General features: G+C 33.5%; 1 protein-coding gene across 2 annotated transcripts; it reads left to right on the forward strand.

Moving 5' to 3' along the window:
* Positions 1 to 432: 432 nt before the first annotated feature.
* Positions 433 to 18,246, forward strand: LOC113497168 (ATP-binding cassette sub-family G member 4-like). Of its 2 annotated transcripts, none has more exons than XM_026876578.1 (11): positions 433 to 1,019; positions 9,031 to 9,184; positions 10,435 to 10,594; positions 12,660 to 12,805; positions 13,871 to 14,109; positions 14,722 to 14,844; positions 14,993 to 15,132; positions 15,572 to 15,728; positions 16,020 to 16,120; positions 16,433 to 16,588; positions 16,955 to 18,246. In XM_026876578.1, the coding sequence occupies exons 1-11, from the start codon at positions 929 to 931 to the stop codon at positions 17,297 to 17,299; spliced, it is 1,812 nt and encodes a 603-aa protein (XP_026732379.1). In that variant the 5' UTR covers positions 433 to 928; the 3' UTR covers positions 17,300 to 18,246. The 2 variants fall into 2 exon arrangements, with proteins under 2 accessions (XP_026732379.1, XP_026732380.1); XM_026876579.1 differs by lacking the exon at positions 433 to 1,019 and adding an exon at positions 3,510 to 3,927.
* The last annotated feature ends 709 nt before the right edge of the window (positions 18,247 to 18,955 follow it).

Here is an 18,955-nt window from a genome sequence, read left to right on the forward strand (position 1 = left end):
AAATATTATCACTAGCACACAAACCGTTCGAGCTTTAAGTTGTAACCAACAGATCGAGGAAGAATATTGAAGAATCTTCTAATATATAAAAGTTACCGTACTCCTCCAAAACCGCTCGAGCGATTTGTATGAAATTTTGTATACATATTGGGTAGGTCTGAGAACAGAACAACATCTATTTTTCATACTCCTAAGTGATAAGGGTTGCTCACATTAAAAATAATATTTTATTTTTTAGACGAAATTGTCTGTTTTTATTTTTTTATAATGTGGAAATGCCACATTATAAAAAAATAACAACATACAGCTAGAAAAAAAAATGTTCGGCAAAACAACGTTTGCTGGGTCAGAGAGTATTTTATAATAGATACTAATGTGGTATTTTACATCGCCTGCAAAACACGCGTTTCCTAATTCCAGATCAAAATCTTTACGAAAATAAAGTAAGTATATCATAGAACACCGAGGAGTCCATTGACAGTACTTGATAAGGACAAATTCCCGATGATCTAACAATTGAGCCTATGGAATAACCGTGTAAATTACACGTCTAAAGTAGGAAGTAATAAAGTCAGAAACGCTTGCATGATGTGATGCAGGTGACACATAATTTCGTCCTTGCCTTAATGAATGGTCTAAGCTCTGTCGTATCTTCTTTATCAAGAGTCCAAAATGTAATTAGTAATGATAAGTAAACACAGGTCATTATTATAAATGATAAATAGTTTGAAGATATCGTAAGTAGATCGACCCTATGTGTACTGTGTCAGTTGCATCTTGCGCGCGAGTACGTCCTATCGCGGTCTTGCGCCGACAGACGCGCCTGCGACACTCCAATTTTCCAATTGTGCTTAAACTTGATAATCATTTTCTTCCGTTCTTGTTGTTGATATTCTAAAATATAGAAATTTGTATTACGAGTGTTAAAATGGATGTTGAAGCTGCAAGAGACGACATTAGTGTTGAAGATGGGAGTTTGATTGTTTACACGGATATATTCTGCACAGTTAAACGGGCAAGTGAGTGAATTGATTAGAAATACCGTTTCATCTTATTTAATATCGTAATTCTATCTATATATCTTTAATAATGCCGTTGATTCCATTGAAATAATGTTAAGCATATTTTAAATTGCATTCTCGGTGATTCTCACAAAGTGTGTGAAGGCAATCGTGTTCTGACTGCACGGTTGAATTGTTGTAAACGAAAAATATTTCTTGCAATACCTGTGATTTCCTAATATTACGTGACTTGTTTCTTTCATATTACACTGTATTACTTGTTATCGTATGCAATTATGATACTGGCCTGATAAATTCCCCGGAATGTGACAATATGATTGGGAAGTAGATCAGACTACTTAATTATTGGATGCATCATATGAGTTATAGTTATCCCATAATATCTCTTCTTGGGAGCTCTTATTTACCTTCACCCATACCTTTGTCGATATCCTTACATGCATCAACTTCCTGTTTTCCGATTGAGCTGTAATTTGGCAAGCATGTTTTCATTTGTGACAATGCATTATTGTGAAGACAAAAAACTGATCCGATGCTGGAGCTGAAGATGAGTCCAAATAATTCCGCTTAATGAATTATGGTTAATATCATATATAGAAGAATACACGACCCCAAAAAAAAAACAATCTAAAAAGTATTTTGTAAAAACAGGTTTTAATATTACTTTACATCAGACCTCTGCTCTTGCAAGGATTACCAGGAAGTGCCACCAAAGCATCTACATTGTCATTAATTTGTTTGTATCTGCATTGTGTTTATGTTAATAAGAGCTTGGTGTTTATCTGTAAGTGATCAGTCGATCTCTTGAACCCCATTCGTGCTAATATGCGATCGCGGACGTAATTAGTTAATCAACAGAGATATATCGTAATCTTACCTGTATTTGCCGAGGCTATTGAAGTTATTTAATTGACTCAATTTAAAATTATTTTCCCACATAAACAGGGAATTATTAATTTTTCACGGCGAGGCAAATTCAAAGATATTTTTAATTTATATTATTATAGGGGCGACCCGCCCAGTGCTAATATAAACTACAGAATTTCTTTAACGTTCTTTATTTTGATTTTGATAAGGATTACCATCATCAACAAACACAGCTTCGCAAAGAAGTTTTGTTTTGGAATAAAATTATTAGCCAAAAAAAATGGTTATGGTGAGTCAACCTTAAAAGATAGACAAATTCTGTCTGAGACTTTTTTGTAGATCTTTTTATGGTGTACAATATTGTCCAACATTATTTTGATGTAGCTCTTGGGGTTAAGCCAGCTTTGCTATGAAAGTGTAAAAAAATAGTAAATACATTTGAAATCGCAAAAATTGACTATGTTCCTGTACGAAATTATTCATAAATTATCCTTAAAAACCTTCCTCACTAAATCACTTTATCTATTAAAGAAAACCGCATCAAAATCCGTCGAGTAGTTTCAAAGATTTAAGTGGTCAAGGGGACAGAAAAAGCGCTTCTGTTTTATAATATGTAGTAAAATAAAAAATCTTTTTGTCAGTGTTGTATTTCTGTTAAATTGAGACGTCACCTTTAAAAATTAACTAATCCTTAGTAGTATCATCTAAATCGTGTTGATCACTTAGTGATTTGCATACAACTATCATTAAATAATGAGTTATGTGAAGTTTTATTGTTATACACACGTTTATTAGCAGCCTTGGAATTTAAGGAGAATGAAATAAATCGTTTTTGAAAAGCAAAATCAATTTAAACTTAAGCGTCTTGTTTTAGTTTTGAATATTTCCTTATTATATTACATCACACTAATATATAAGTAAATAAATATGATAGTTACGTCTTTACGAACAAACAGCAGGGCCGAAACTTGTTGTGGAGGCTGACCTTAGATTACCCGATTTATCCAATAGCCTATTTATCCGAATTCGTTAAAAAGGGCAATGTATTTGCAACTATAGCTGGCATCTAGTTAAGCGACAGCTAAAACGCTAGCAACAGCTACTTATTAAATATAACTTAAACATTTAATTTTGCAATCAGAATTGTTTAATTGATAGTAGCAACATAAAGTATAGAACTAAAATGCAGAAGTTCGTCATGTATCCAAAATATCAGCTTGTTATTAGTGTTATTTCATACCTACTCAAACATTGAGTTTTATAAAACCTATTCAATATTTCATACAAGAGTTTAACGAGATAATGTGACAAGACAAGTACAGTCAGCCAGTTAAACAGTAAAACAGTTACTAATTGTATGAATTAATATGGTTTCAATTCCTTGCTTGGTATTTTGTATTTGTATAACGCCGAGGTGAAACATAGGGCACTACCTTTATTAAAGACCTTGTTCAGACTCTCATAATTAAAATTAATCTTTGCTATTGACAACAAAGTGCCAGAACCTTTTAGTGTTGTGGGAATTGATGTTTAGTTTATTTCAGCCTTTGTTCCTTGATGATCAAAAACATCCACCCTATTTAATTTGACTGAGTTCATATTTTTTACATCTATTTGTAAGTACTAACTTATATTGGTGACTGTACATACCTTTGTGCTCTTAAATGCCGTGATATTGAAACTTATATTATTGTATTGCTTATGCATACTCCCAAATATCGCAAGCTTAACTGACTGAATTTGATTGTGCTCATTTGTTTTGAAAATCTGATATTATTAAACTTTTGTTTCTGACGGTACTAAAGCGGAGAGAGTTAAACTCACGTCCCACAACGCCAGCACACGATAGTACCCGTCACTCCGGCCAGTACAGCAGCCGCATGCGCGTGCGCAACACGCGTAAACTAATCAATGTCGCGATAATATAAGCATTTGTTTACAAAACGTAAAATGGATGTCGAAGTTGGAAACTGTGATGAAATGAAACTAAAGTGTGATGTGTCTGTGTTTTTGGATATACATTTTAAACTGCCCAATGGTATGATTACAGTGTTTTATTTTTAAGAGAAAGTATGCTTTTGGCGATATTGCGGTAGTAAACTTTGACTAACTGCTTAAGCGATTCGTTGTTGAATGACTTAAAGTATCTTTATCTATATTACCTGGATAAAAATCTCATGATATCCTTTGTTTATTTCAAGCAAAACAATTGCCAAGCCATATCAATTTATAAATCTACGTACAGCATATTACAAGCTCATAAATTATTTTCGACCAAGAAAATAAAATCAAATTAAAATGTCTATAATTACCGTTATTCAAATCACAGTGTAATCGTATACCCAAGGATGAATTAATTAATTACTTCATCATTTAAATACATTTATATTTTCGATTCGATACGACCTTACTTGCTATTGATATAATCCCGGATACTTTTATCCATAAATATAAATTCTATGTCAAAGTTTACTTTAACCTAACAATGCTAATTTAATTACAACGCATTTTGTTCTCATAACAAATAATAGGTATTTTATTATTTTCAAAGTTTACATATCTACTTAAATCAATCTTTTTAAACCTGAGATTAATTTTATACAATTTTCATGATGGTTTGAGTTACAGTTCTTCATAACTGTAACTCAAACCAAAGTTAAACATACACTCATTGAATTCGCTTCTCACAGAAAAATATCTTTGAATGAAACCAAATTCCAAATGTAGAGATTTGTTCTTTTTTACCTTCCTGATAAGAGAAAGTCATTTAGAGCATCATACTCATCTTTAAGGTGACAGGCTGGTGATGATGAGTATAAGCTATCCACAGTTTCCTCTCCCAGAAGAGTTCCAACTATCACCATCTTAATCTTATTACATCTAAATATTCTTAAGCTCTACCGAAGCTAAAGCGGATTATTCAAAGATACTAAATATAATATATTTAGCATACTTTTCTCTCCCTTTTACATAGCTTTTTGCCACGTGTCATATTGTTATAAAATAATAACTGCGACCAACTTTTTTAGACCGGCCTTCCGACATAGGTCAGTTGCCCATTATCTCCAGAAAAGATAATATCAACCAACCACAAGTTATCAATTGTTCCAGTTAACTGTTCACTTGGTACAGAGAAATATATACAAAAACATAATGTTATTATTCTTTGATAAAATATTTGTGATAACTTCTTTAATTTGTGGCCCATTGTACAATTACAGTGCAGAATATAATGTGCTGTTTTTTTTTATTAAGTTACACAGACTTGACATCAAGCATAGTTAAACATACTTCATAACACCAATACGTACATATCACTGAAAATTACTATCACTTGTGAAATTCGATTTAATTCGATTCGGTCCTGAGTCTGGGTATCTTTGAGCATGTCATTTGAATGTTTGTGAAACCCCCTGCGATACAAAGATTAAATTGCAGGAGTCGTCTTTAAAAAAAAACAAATTAACTTTAATTTCTCTTTCTAACAGTATCAACGTGCAAACATGCCACCGAAGTGCTTTTGAGGGTAAAGCGATTATACAAAATTAAAGAAACTTAACTGACCATGTGATAACATTATCTCAAATCTTTATTACTGTAATATACCTAGAACACGTGTATGAAACTAGTCTTAAAAATAATAATTAAATGTTTAAAAATACAACGGAGTTCTAAACCTAAGGAGGCAAATATTTAAAATGTTTTTTTTTATAATGTAATAATGAGGTTTATTATCATGTTCTATTCTCCACATAAATTCAATTGAATGAACACGCTGTGAATCTGTTTCGAAGCACATTAATTTTATTTCATTTTCGGCTTTGCACAAGAGTAATAAATATAATAAACGTTGTTTTTACTAGGAAAACTGATTGAAAGTACCCATTTTAAACATGTCCTGCGTTAATGCAATAAAATCACACCTAGCCTCGCTAAAATGGAATCTAGCCTTCAATTTTTAAAAAAGCTTTAACTTACGCGCTTCGCTAATTTAACGCAAGTTTCAAATATTCTTTTCTTTTTTCTATTCAACCTTCTTTGTTTTGACATGCGTATTGTGCATTCACATATGGCCAACATTACCATTCTATATACCTATCAGAATTATGGTAATGGTGACCAAGTAGGGAATGTTTGGATAGCCATGCAGATGGCTGCTCCCTGCATACCAACGGCTTTAAGGTACATGAGTAGATAATATAGTAAGCTTTTCAACTGTACCTAGGTACTTGTTCTGTTGTCTGATGAGCTCGTGGCTAAGCTATAATCGCATAAGTGAATCGATCACAGGTTAAGCTACGCTTGACGCGATCGGTCCGTAGATGGGTGCCCATCTTTGTCATAACGAGTTCCTCCGTCTTTCGGAAGGCACGTTCAATTGCGGGTCCCGGCGGATATTCATACATCTTTGACAGTCGTTACAGGTAGTCAGAAGCTTGAAAGTCTGACAGCCAGTCTAACCAAGGGATATCGTGTTGCCTAGGTAACTGGGTTGAGGAGGTCAGATAGGCAGTCGCTCCTTGTAAAACACTGGTACTTAGCTGAATCCGGTTAGGCTGGAAGCCGACCCCAACATAGTTGGGAAAAGGCTAGGCCGATGATGATGTACTTGTTCTGTACTTGGTTACATACTTCATTTCGTGTATCATTTATGTATCATCAAGATAAAAAATTTATTGCAGCCATTTAGCATCTTATTTTGGTATCTTTTATTTCTAGTTTGGAAATATAAGAACAATGAATACTTAAAATCTGATTTAAGATAGAGATATTGTTAAGAATTATTTGCATTCATATTAATCGTGTAACAAGATACAGTCAGTTAAACATGTATAAACTTATTTAGAAAACTTGAACTATGTTTACCTTTCCATTGTGTTACTTGCGAACCCCTTGAATAGACAAGATGGAATGTAAACATTTATAACATATCCAAGACTTTCTTAATAAGTATCGGGTAATAAAGTAATCAGGAAAGGGATCAAGGAATTTAATATACTTGTGTCGTAGGGGCTTTTCACAAACATTCAAGTCATATGCACAAGGATACCCAGACTGAGAACAGACATTTTTGGATCACACAAATTCTTACGGGTCCGAACCCGCGACACGTTACACTTAGTGGATTTGCGTGGTGAACTCAACCACTCGGCTATCCATGCAGTCGTATAGAGCGAATGTAGGTACTATAAGCCCTTGACATGGAGAACGGGCTGTTTAGCTATACCGTCACATTTAAAAGTAATTTTAGGTACCGCCGTTGTAAAAGTGTGACAGCACATTACACCGTGTTATACGACGTCTCTTTTCCGCAACTGCGATATTACTACTATAAGAAATGGTGGTAGAGCCTCCGTTATTTGCGCCATTCATTTTGTGCCTTGCTGCAACATATATACGAAGAATACATACCTAATACTGTGGGATATCAAATCACGTCTAACACTCTAGAGCAGAACCTTTTTCATGGTTGCCTTCACGGATCTTGGGAACAAATGTATGAAACCTCTTTTTTAAAAACAATTGCTAATTGACTTGGGAGCAACGCATTCATTTACGAAACAGGAAATTTAATTACTCAGTTCTCGAGTATACGTGAACTGTATCTAACTAATTTTGTAATTTATAATACCGAAATTAGAATTATGACTTTAAAACGCAAATAAGCCTAATAATGAGATTGTTTGTATCTATTTCATTGCTTAATTACAGTGACTAAATGCTGCAATTAAAAATCTTAACGTCCTCGTTATTCAAGAGCTTCATTAAAGGGAAATCCGGACAAAAATACTTGTGTTCATACCACATAATCTTCAGAACTAGCTGGACAGAATAATATCATAACTAGAACTGCTTTCAAAACAAAAACGAGGACAAATAGGTTTAACCGTACTCCGTAAAAAGTCACTAAAAGTGACAGGCACGTATATAAAATTTTAAATCATAACATATTTGACAGGCCTGTTGGTCTAGTGGTTAGTGACCCTGACTGCTATACCGGAGGTCGTGGGTTCGAGTCCCGCCCAGAACAAATGTTGTGTGATGAGCATGATCATTTGTTCTGGTGTCTGGGTGTAATTCATCTATAATATGTTTGTATTTAGAAATATATAAGTAAGTTTATCAGTTGTCTGGTTACCATAACACAAGCTCTGCTTAGCTTGGGATCAGATAATCGTGTGTGAGTTGTCCCAGGATATATTATTACATTATATTAAAAAAACTGTGAAAAATCATGTAATTTTATATTCTCCACCTCTTTAGTACCAATTCGTCTTGTTTCATCAGGTTATTGCATGAATTTCCTTATAACTATGTCACAACCAAGTTTATACAAGATTAAGGAACGGATTTTAAACTAATCTTAATTCGTAATTACTAAATATCGTAAGATATTAGGACTGTTATCGCCGATAACAATGTTGCAAGATATTAATACTTTCACACAATTTTAATAATCCTTAACCTTGTCCATTTTATATGCCTATCAATAAGACTCATTAATTTAACATACATTTTATGAATAATTAAAGCATGCTAAAATAATGTTTATCAAATATTTTTAAGCACGAAATTACAGTTAATGTCTGCCAATCTGTACCAATGTATTATTAACTACATTGTACAAATTAGTTCAAAAGCCTACAGTCAAAACAAACATTATTATAAATATCAGAAAAGCCTAGATACCAAGTGGAATACTGTAATTCGTTTTTTATAAACAAATGCTGTCAAAGAGTGATAACAACAACAAGTATCACTAATACTTAAAACAAAATTTTAACACGTTTAAAAAACAATACAAATTAATTCAAGCACAAATTTATTTTTATTCCGAATGTTATGCAACACTTTTGTTATTATTTTGTTTTATAAAAATCTTTCCAGCTGTCAACTAAATATTGTACCCATAGAAATCTAAATAACAAGGTTATTATTTAGATTTCTATGATTGTACCTAACTATACAAAAAACAAAGAATGACGATGAACCATATTCTTATTTTAAAATTCTTCTATCGTGACATAAATTTAATAGAAGCTAATTATTAGTTAAAATGCTGTAGATGATACAAATCTAGTGCAACAACAATTTGCTTATGTTTTATTTTATTTTAATACTCAGTTTTTTGTCTATTTAGGAAAGAGTTGGTATAAGAGAGATGAAACTTTCGACAGTCCAAATGCCATACTGCGAGGGGCATCCGGCGCGCTTAGACCGGGACGGATGACCTTCATTCTTGGACCATCGGGCGCCGGAAAGACGACTCTACTCAAAATCTTAGCTGGAAGAAAGTAAGCTCATAATTTTCATGACTTTACATTTACAAGTTTATACTTTTTCTGAATTTTGAACTACTAGCTAAGAGGGACGTCCATCCATGTAGTGCGGCAACTGCAATAATATTGCTTTGAAATGCGACACTACGCTAGTAAACCCTGAGATTTGAGTTTTAAGTCAGTCTTTTAGGTCAGGTTATTATATTTAAGGTAAGAATGCGAATGGTAGACCTTTTAATTTTTTTTTAATTTAAAAGACATTTTTCTTGACCAAAAGCAGCAAATTACTCGGTCAAGACTTGGCATGCAGTTACAACGCTTACGACACTTACAAGTAATAAAATGACCCTTATAAGGAAACATCAGGCATGTACTGTTGCAGTTGTCCTATAGTATGACAGCGAACAATATCATTGATATAAAATGCAAATCAATGACTAGATCTGTATATAATATACGATTTCAACCTTCGCAACAATACACAACATTTTATGCGTTTAACGTTTATTTCTCCATTTCATTTATTTTGTGATGTTAAGAAGTAACGAATCCTGAAAACCTTTTATTAATTAACCTATTTTGTCTACGTACTTGTGCTACGTACGTAATTATTTGACGGACGAATTTGATATTTTGTCTTAAAAATTCAATTGTAATGGTCTGACTTTAGGATGGGGCTACAGTTCCTCGTCAATTTTGATCTAACACTCACCGCAACGCCTAAAAAAACCGCATAATTATAGTATGCGTTAAGCAAATTCAGTATATTGTATTTGCAATTTAAATGCATTATATACATGTATGTAGGTACTTATCTATAAAGATTGACTAATGGATGATGTATTCAAACAAATGATATTTACACAGTTCCTGATAGCAATTACGGCGCATTTATCAACACAATGTTCTATGTTTGCTGTTTATGATGAATTTACAGATTTTATAAAGTACTCGTAGGAACTTAACTTTTATATGATATCTCCAAAATTATTATTTTTATTTGCTTATTACAAGATGAGCGAACTCTATGAACATTTTTATTAACTCAATTTCAGCGATTAAGCTTAGATTAAGCATAAAGCAATTAAGCTGACTCTAAATTGATGCTTTTTATATATATGTAGTTGATGTAAATGAACTCGTTCGATACCTCTTCTTGGTCAAAACCAGTTTTATCTGCAACCTCAATGACCGGATGACATTATATCTAAATTCAGTGCCAGATACTATGTTTGGGTGGTTAAGAATACTTATATTTTTTACAGAAAGACAGGTGTGACAGGGTCATTGTACGGTGCAGGCCGTAGTTCCGTGCTAGTGGCACAGGACACGACTCTCATAGACACCTTGACAGCTGGAGAAACACTGAGATTTGCTGCAAGTCTGAAGCTACCTAATGTTTCCCACAGAGAAAGGAATAATGCGGTAACTATGTTTAACTTGTCATATTAACATGTAAAGTTTTCAATTGTAGAGATATAACGTCTAATGTAGGAGACGAAAAAATAAACTAGCTCTACAATTTTGTTGAACTCTGCATTCTTAAAATTATTAGAAAGTCAAGTCTCTTGGACAGATGCTGGTTAAGCAAGAAACTTTTTATTGGTAGTACGATCGTTTAATGTTGTATACATAAATATTTAAAATATATTTGCTAACTTCAACGATCCCGAATGGATCGGCACGGTGCTACGAACACGCGGCATACTTCAAAAAATTGATGGAAAAGCAATAGACCGGGCAGCGGAAAGGGAGGTTTTTTCCCTGCAGTGGGACAGTAACGTATAAACATAAAAAATCATATTCAAATACAAAAATAAACATACAAACTCTATTACTAATAGAAGGATATCAAAGTTTACGGAAACATTTTATAAAATAGGTAATTTGCATGTCATTTAAGTATGTACTTATACAAAACGAATTACGCAGTAATCTGATCGTTTATAAAGCTAACACATAAAACGATTTTAGTGGTTACACGCCATTTGCTAACAACAATATACTTGGTCACAAAAACTGCATTAAGAATAAAACAATAGAAAATCGTAAAGCTTTGGAAAATAAAAATGTGATTGTGTAGAAATAATTATTCTACACCCAATTTACCTATTTTTTTAATCGCTTCGCAAATATTTTTTAGTATTAAAAATGCATAATAATATAACTTAATATAGAACTAATTTTTTTTTCGATGTTTATTAGGGATGAAAGAGTTATTTGTGAAAACATAAACTTTATATCACGGTTAACAAATTCTTAATTTTGTCGCTGTCATCTTTCATTAGTACCTATGTATCTCATAATCCGTGATAGCTAGACCATTGACATTTTTAAAGATTATGTATTTCCGTTGTTACTTTAACAATAAATATTGAAATAAACATCAATGATGATGAATTTTATGTTAAGATTTTCTTTAGTATATTTGCAAGGATCAGTCACCGTCGTGCGTCCGACTCGCCCTTGACCAGTTTTGCATCAATTTTATTCAAATATAAAACCGGATCATTTAATAACAACTTTGAATTGAGTCTGGCTATTTTGGTTTCTTAATTATACATTTATTCTTTAAATAGCCTTAGGTGCAATTTTTTGGATATTAATACCTACGTTTAGATTCATCTTCACTATCCACTTTTTGGGCCTTCAGACGAAATCAGAATTTCGTCCGTACCCGAGGGATAAAACTTGACTCTAAGCATAAGACTCCGCAGTTGGTCTATCCTTAGAGATTTTCATAGATCATTAATTTCAAAGACTTATAAACACTTAATTTAACGGTGCTCCCATAAAAATACCATATTTTGTTTTCTGCCATTTCGTTCTAAATCGTCTGCACACGAGACCGTCTCACACGTGACCGGGTTTTGCTTATTTTAATCCATTCAGATAAAATTAATTCTTTTTATGGATGTCTATAAAAGAATATAAATCTCATATTAAAAACATCCATTGACAGTATAATGTGAACAGATAAACCTGTTTTGGATGTTAATTAAATGTTGCTTTTGAGTGTTTTTGAGTTTGTCAATCAACATATTAAATTAAAATGTAATATAAAAAACTAACTATGTTATAACCTTGAAGGCACGTACTCTACTACTGACACGTGTAAGAAAAAGGGTTATGAAAAAAGATATAAAATAGGCGCGAATAGGGCCCTGATGTCCAGTTGAGGAGGACATAGTTGTATATCTCTCAAATACCACGCTCTTTGGGAGTCCCGTTTAACTATACTTGGCCACTTTGAGTAAAGGGTAACAGACAACATCCCTTATACGCAAAATGTTCGTGAATATTGCTTAAATTAAGTTGTTTAATCAATATAATATAACAGAACAAAGACAAGTTTGATTAAAGTGAGGAACGTTTGGGGCTCATGTTTTGCGAGCAATGTCATAATATTAATGTTCTGTCCACTTGATATTACGGAATCTTTACTTAGTAAAGGCATATAATAAATTAACTTCTAACTCTTTTGGTACAGATAAATACGGTGACAAAACAGCTCGGTATACATGATGTATTAAACACAAGAGCCGGCCGGCTGTCTGGCGGGGAGCGTAAACGACTGACCATCGCTTGTGAACTACTTACAGACCCGACCATTATGCTGCTGGATGAACCTACTAGGTAAGTTTTAATTATTAAAATAACAGATATTTTGAGTTAAAAAAATATATTTATGGGATAAAAGATAGTTATTAATCGTGGATCACCATAAAATCTTAAATGTTTATTGTAGTCATTAGATGTACAGAAAAATATAATCATGACAAAAATATTAACTAAAAAAAAACCTTCAAATTAAAACGCATTCGAAAAGTAAAATGTGGTCGAATATTTAAAAATGATTATAATTAGAATACTTATCTAACAAATGAAGAGCATACTTACTAATTACCGCTTAGAAACATATGTATTCAAATGATTAAAGCATTCGATACAAGATTAGATTGGGGTATTAACTACAGATTAACAGCAAACGTCCATATCTAAGATCTAAGAACTGGACTTTGAAATTTAGGTCTTACTTTGTAAGTTTTGTAACAGTATGTTGTAGAAATACGCACTTTCGTAGCCTACATCTATGTTATCAAGGGCCTACGAAATGTCTACGAAACTACGAATTTCACAAGACAAAATTATGTCATTTTTTTATGTTAACCACGTCACAGTTGCGTGCGATTACTTATGAGAAAAGAACAATTAAATTAATACTGTATGTTTTATTCATTAATTATCGTAAAGGCGTTATAATAGCTAGCTACCTAAGTCTAAAGAGATATACCTACTTACAGCTCGATCGATCAAGGTGAGGGTTAGATTAGCTTTTGCATAGAATTCCTAACACGATATCATCGTTAGTAATTTGAGACGATCCGTAAATATGGACACGTTCGATACGAGTTTAATGTTAGTGTTAAATGTAATTAAAAAATACATAAATCCAAGTCTAAGTGACTGTTAGAGCTTGATTTGTCTGATTTCAAAACTTCCTAAATATGAGTATCAAATAAATATGAATACCTACTAATAACATGCTATAAACTATGACTATTCTTATAATGACTCTATTCTTGTACATATTTGAGAAGCCTTATGCACAGGAGGGCCTAATATACATAAATAACGTATAATTTATATCACACAGGAATATACCTTCACCTATTTTTTTATCTTGGTCCATTATTCCAGTGGTCTAGACGCAGTATCGTCTCTATCCGTGGCCCGCGCCCTCCACACAGTCGCCCGCAGCGGCCGCACCATCGCATGCGTCCTTCACCAACCTTCCTCACAGCTGTTCAACACCGCCGATGACGTCATAGTCCTCGCTAATGGCAGGACGCTATACGCCGGCGCCATTGTTGATGTACCCGAGAGTCTTACTAGAGCGGGCTTTATATGTCCACAGTATTATAATATAGCTGATTATTGTAAGTATATTTTTATGTACGTATCTACTAATAGCATTGTCTTGTGTGCACCTTTATTGTCCTTAATATGATTAAATATTTGTTCTAATAATAACGACAGAACGAAACAGAAATAAGTGTTTAAATATGGATTGAAGATAAATGATAAACTCTATAAAAACCTCAAGAAAATTGACATACATTGTTTTCAATCGTCCGAGAGTAAGAATAACACCTATAACGCCCTTGAGATAGAAGAAGTTATCTGTGCATTGCCTTGTTTAAGCGTAAGATCTTTGTCCTGACAGATAAAATGCCAGGTGACTTAAATGTTTTTGTTCCGTGCTTTATGTAGGCCGATGTCATTCAAATTCAGACGGTTAAACGTCTAAGTTCAGTTTGCGTATTCACATTCAGATGAGACTAACGTCTCAGCAAAGCTACATTAAGGGTGACAGCAGCGATCGTATCCAATAGCGTGAGCTACCGCAACTTACCACCATAGCGAACAAAACTTCTATTCACACAAAAACAAAGTTCAATAAAAAATAAAAAACCCTCTAAGTTTGAATGGCTTAATTGTTACAAAAAAGTGCTTCTTAATCTTAGCTAATTACAGATTTATGATTTCAGTGTTAGAAATAGCAAGTGACGAGCACTCAGGCAATTTGAATCTCTTAGAACACGAAGCAAGCAGCTATGCTCACGAAATGAGCAAGATCGCTAAGAACGATGTTTATAATGGCAAAGGGAAAGGTAATTTTTAATGTACCAATGTATAGCAATACACAAGTAATACCATTTCAATAATAATGCATAAAAAGTAGAGAATAAAGCAAACAAATCCTCCTTAAATACCAATCTGTTGCTTTCTGGTTTCTTTTAAATTATTGTCCATCCACAGAGCTATCACCAGAATCGGAAGCATTACTGAATCCCAACCCGACTCCTTGCAAAGGCTACGCTGCGAGTGTTTGCCAACAACTCAACGCTCTACTTTGGCGATGCTGCATTGGAGTAGCCAGAGACGTTTATTTAACTCAGGTACGTACCTTATAAAATATGTTTAGTAGTAATAAGTCAAGGCTTATTACATTTAATAATTTCCCTGTTTCATAGGTTTACATACGATTCAAGCCCATTTTATCTACCTAATTATCCATTGACTTTGTTGTTTGTCCTTTAGTTAGTCAGAATCTGTCTACCAACAAAAACAAGGTCTTTTTATACAAAGGACAGAATTGACAACCGAGATTTTTGTTGATTTTTATTATTAGATATTTCGTCTTTATTATGTCTGCAACAGACAATGCTGAACTATCCGAACTTTTTTTTTTCCTCCGGCGTCCATCGGAACTTTAATTGTTACTAAATTTTAAATACCACTTAACCTACAGTTTGATAGTTTTGGCCCATTCTAAGCAAAATATGAAAGATTTTTGTAAAATCATCTTTCAATCATGATAAATTATACTCTTCACAGATCCGCCTGCTAGCTCACTTCATGGTGGCTCTCCTGCTGGGCGCACTGTACCACGGCGCGGGCGCGGAGGCAGGCCGCATGATGTCCAACACTGGCTGCTTGTTCTTCTTCCTTCTGTTCCTATTCTTTTCAAATGCCATGCCTACTATACAAACATGTAAGTAAAAAGTATCACGGTGATCTAACCTATTTGGAACATTTTACATCCTTCTCTCAGTGAGAAATTTATGTCTTGTGAAGAGGTGGTTTCAATTTTTCAGAAACATTTAAATGTTCTGCATAAAGCAGTTATTCATTTCACAAATACTCTTTCCATGACCTAGCAAGAAGAACAAGTCTTGCAATAATTAATGTAAAGCTACAGTAGGTACCTAGTTACATGACCCGGATAATGAAATCCCTAACTGGTTGTTTTAGACAAATATTAATACTGCCATTTCATTTTCAGTTCCAACAGAAGCGAACGTGGTCCTTCATGAGCATCTGAATAAGTGGTACTCGTTACCAGCTTATTGTGCTTCCAAGATCATCGTAGACTTGCCTATACAGGTATGTTAAATGCGCATCTGATCTGTTCTTGCAAAAGATCGATAACAAGCATTCCAAAAATCTATAACCGATCATTGTTTGGAGTGTTACTTGTGATAGAAGAAGAAAAATAATTTCAAAGTAATGTTCCATTATAATATCTATTAAAACCTTATGTAAAGCTTTCGTAGATTTGGGAGAGCTTTAGGCACGAGTTCCAAAATTTTGGTCAATTCTTCATAGATGGAAATACCCTGCCAAATTTATAGATGGTGATACTGGAACCTTGACCAATATCATAAATGTTATTACCATTGTCCTCTCTCATTCCAGTTACTATGTGCGACAGTGTTCTTATTCCCTGCGTGGTATCTGACGTCTCAGCCGTTGGATATCAACCGCATGGGCTTGGCGTGGCTCACGTGTGCTCTAGTCACCATACTGGCGCAGACTTTCGGTTTTGTTGTTGGAGCCTCGTGCGGAATGAAGGTAACAAATAATGTCTACTTGTCTCTACAAAGCTCTACATAACTCGATTACCGACTAATCTTCTCGGTCTATAAATTATTGTAAGCTTTTGACTAAGGGACAAACACAATTTTGGGGTAGGAATTAATCCGCATTTACCTAAGTATATTACTCAAAAGTTGAAAAGGAAGCAAAAAAATATTGCCCCGAAATTATATTCCTTTGTTGGGCGACCCTAAAGAATCTTCGAGAGATCCTAAGCGTCTTCGTTTACCAAAACGCGTTCCAGATTTCTAAAGGCTCTATACATCCTAATTTTTTTCACCTTGATACCAACAGGTCTGATATTTAGACAATTAAAAACTTGTCTTTAACTCTTCCTTTCAGCTGGGACTGTTCGTGATCCCCGCAGCCAACATACCAATGCTGATGTTCTCAGAGTTCTTCATTCCGTACCGCGAGATGCCCGTCTACCTTCGTCCATTTGCTACCATCTCATACTTTAGATACGCGTTTGATGCATTCCTTGAGACAGTATACGGACTTGGTAGAGAGAAGTTGCCTTGCCACCAAGAATTCTGCATGTTTAAAGATCCTAGCAGTCACCTAGAGTTTTTAGGACTCTCCAGGAATCTGAGCGCTGATTTCTTCGCTTTAGTATTATGGATCGTCTTACTTCAAATAGCTCTCGTATTTGTCTTATTACTACGAGTTTACAAATCTTGTAGATAGACTCAATTTGTTACAGGTATATTACTTAAGATCGGTGTTTTTGTAAATCTCAATGTAAGGATGGATAGGATGGATTAAAAGGTGTCATTGTTTGTTAAGGTTTATAAACATAAGATTTAACTAAATTAGGACTCTCTAACGTTTAGTTTCTAGTTAACAAGGAATGACAAAATGATCTGATAATAAATAATGAATCAATTACGTGTGAGTAGATAGGTATCTAGGTACCTAACAATTGTTGTACAGTCGACCGCCATCGAAGCAGTAAGGTTCATTTTGCCATGTTGTAGCGTGCTATGCTAGTCACTTGTTAAGGCATGTTATCGGTGTGACTGGGGATATTATCTACCTCCACCTTCCCGCCGCTCACATACCTCAAGAGGTGATCCGGGCCCAATTCCGCTATTTACAATTACCGATGACTGAATGGAAATTAGATTAAATTTGACACAATTCGTATTCGCCTAAGCACATTTCGGGGGCGGAACACTCACTGTCAATACAATGAATTGGGGTCCAGCACTTGTGCGCACACAAAAATTGTTGCCACTGACTGGTGGTCAATCCGGCATCCAAAAGTCGTGAACAATGAAAGTGCCTGTGATAATAATAAAAAATTATTTACTATTTATATTTAAATATAGTTGAATTTTATATTTTTATACCGTTTTTATTTTTAATATTCCAATGTTTTGTCAATATAAACTAAAGAGATTATGTAGTGTAAGTAAAAAATACTGTTTTATTCTTTTGTATATTTTTATTTGTAAGAATTATATTTTTTGTGTTGCATATATTTGTCTTTTTACTGAGATTGGTGAAGCAATGCACAAATAATAAAAGATATAAGCGATTATCATAATATAAATAATAAAGATGTCTTTATAATTATAATTAAAAGCACTATCGTCCCATCTATGATACAATCAGGATGAAAACGTACTCAAGAAGAACAATACTTTTTACAACTTAAGGAATAATTAGTATAATTACGATACACTACGACTTTTTATACTTTTTGAATTTCTGTCCTGATTTAAAATTTATAAGAAACTGTCTGTAATGCTACTGCTTTTTTGGGAACAATCAAGATTAATAAAGAATCAAAAGGTAAACTATGTAAGGATTTAATTTTATGCAGTCAATAAAAATGCAGGTTACTCTAAAAGTTAAATTGAAAATATTTCTAACAATAGTATTACAGTCTGATTACACAATGTACAAACGAAAATAGATGCCAAATATGGAATAATGTTTAAGTAGAGTCAATAACACTATCTCTTTAAACTACACCTTATAAACTACAAAGCTTTTGTTACAACATACAACATACATTGACATACAGGTATTTCAACTACATATAGTACGTTACGATACAAAAATACTATCCAGACTAGACATAAGACTATATTAAAGGACAAACATTTACACGATCGCTAAGCAAAAATATATATCACAAGACATAAAACAATTACCTCTCATATTTATTAAATTCTAGTTGAAATTGGATTATAAATACAGCGTTTTAATTTATTTTTATTTTCGAAGTTTATTGTACGAACGATAGAAAGGCGAGTCGCATTGTAGGTAGGTCAAAGCCTTTTCTATTTGTAATTGTGTTACGCGAAATAAAAAGTAAATAATATAATTATATGA

This window comes from Trichoplusia ni, chromosome 9, assembly GCF_003590095.1.
Source record: "Trichoplusia ni isolate ovarian cell line Hi5 chromosome 9, tn1, whole genome shotgun sequence".
Classification (NCBI taxonomy): domain Eukaryota; kingdom Metazoa; phylum Arthropoda; class Insecta; order Lepidoptera; family Noctuidae; genus Trichoplusia; species Trichoplusia ni.

Excerpts from the sequence above, each read along its gene's own strand:
- LOC113497168 (XM_026876578.1), top strand. The coding sequence starts at position 929 with ATGGATGTTGAAGCTGCAAGAGACGACATTAGTGTTGAAGATGGGAGT. Across the intron at positions 1,020-9,030 it reads CTGCACAGTTAAACGGGCAA|GAAAGAGTTGGTATAAGAGA; the intron begins GTGAGTGAATTG and ends TTGTCTATTTAG. Across the intron at positions 15,133-15,571 it reads GAGACGTTTATTTAACTCAG|ATCCGCCTGCTAGCTCACTT; the intron begins GTACGTACCTTA and ends TACTCTTCACAG.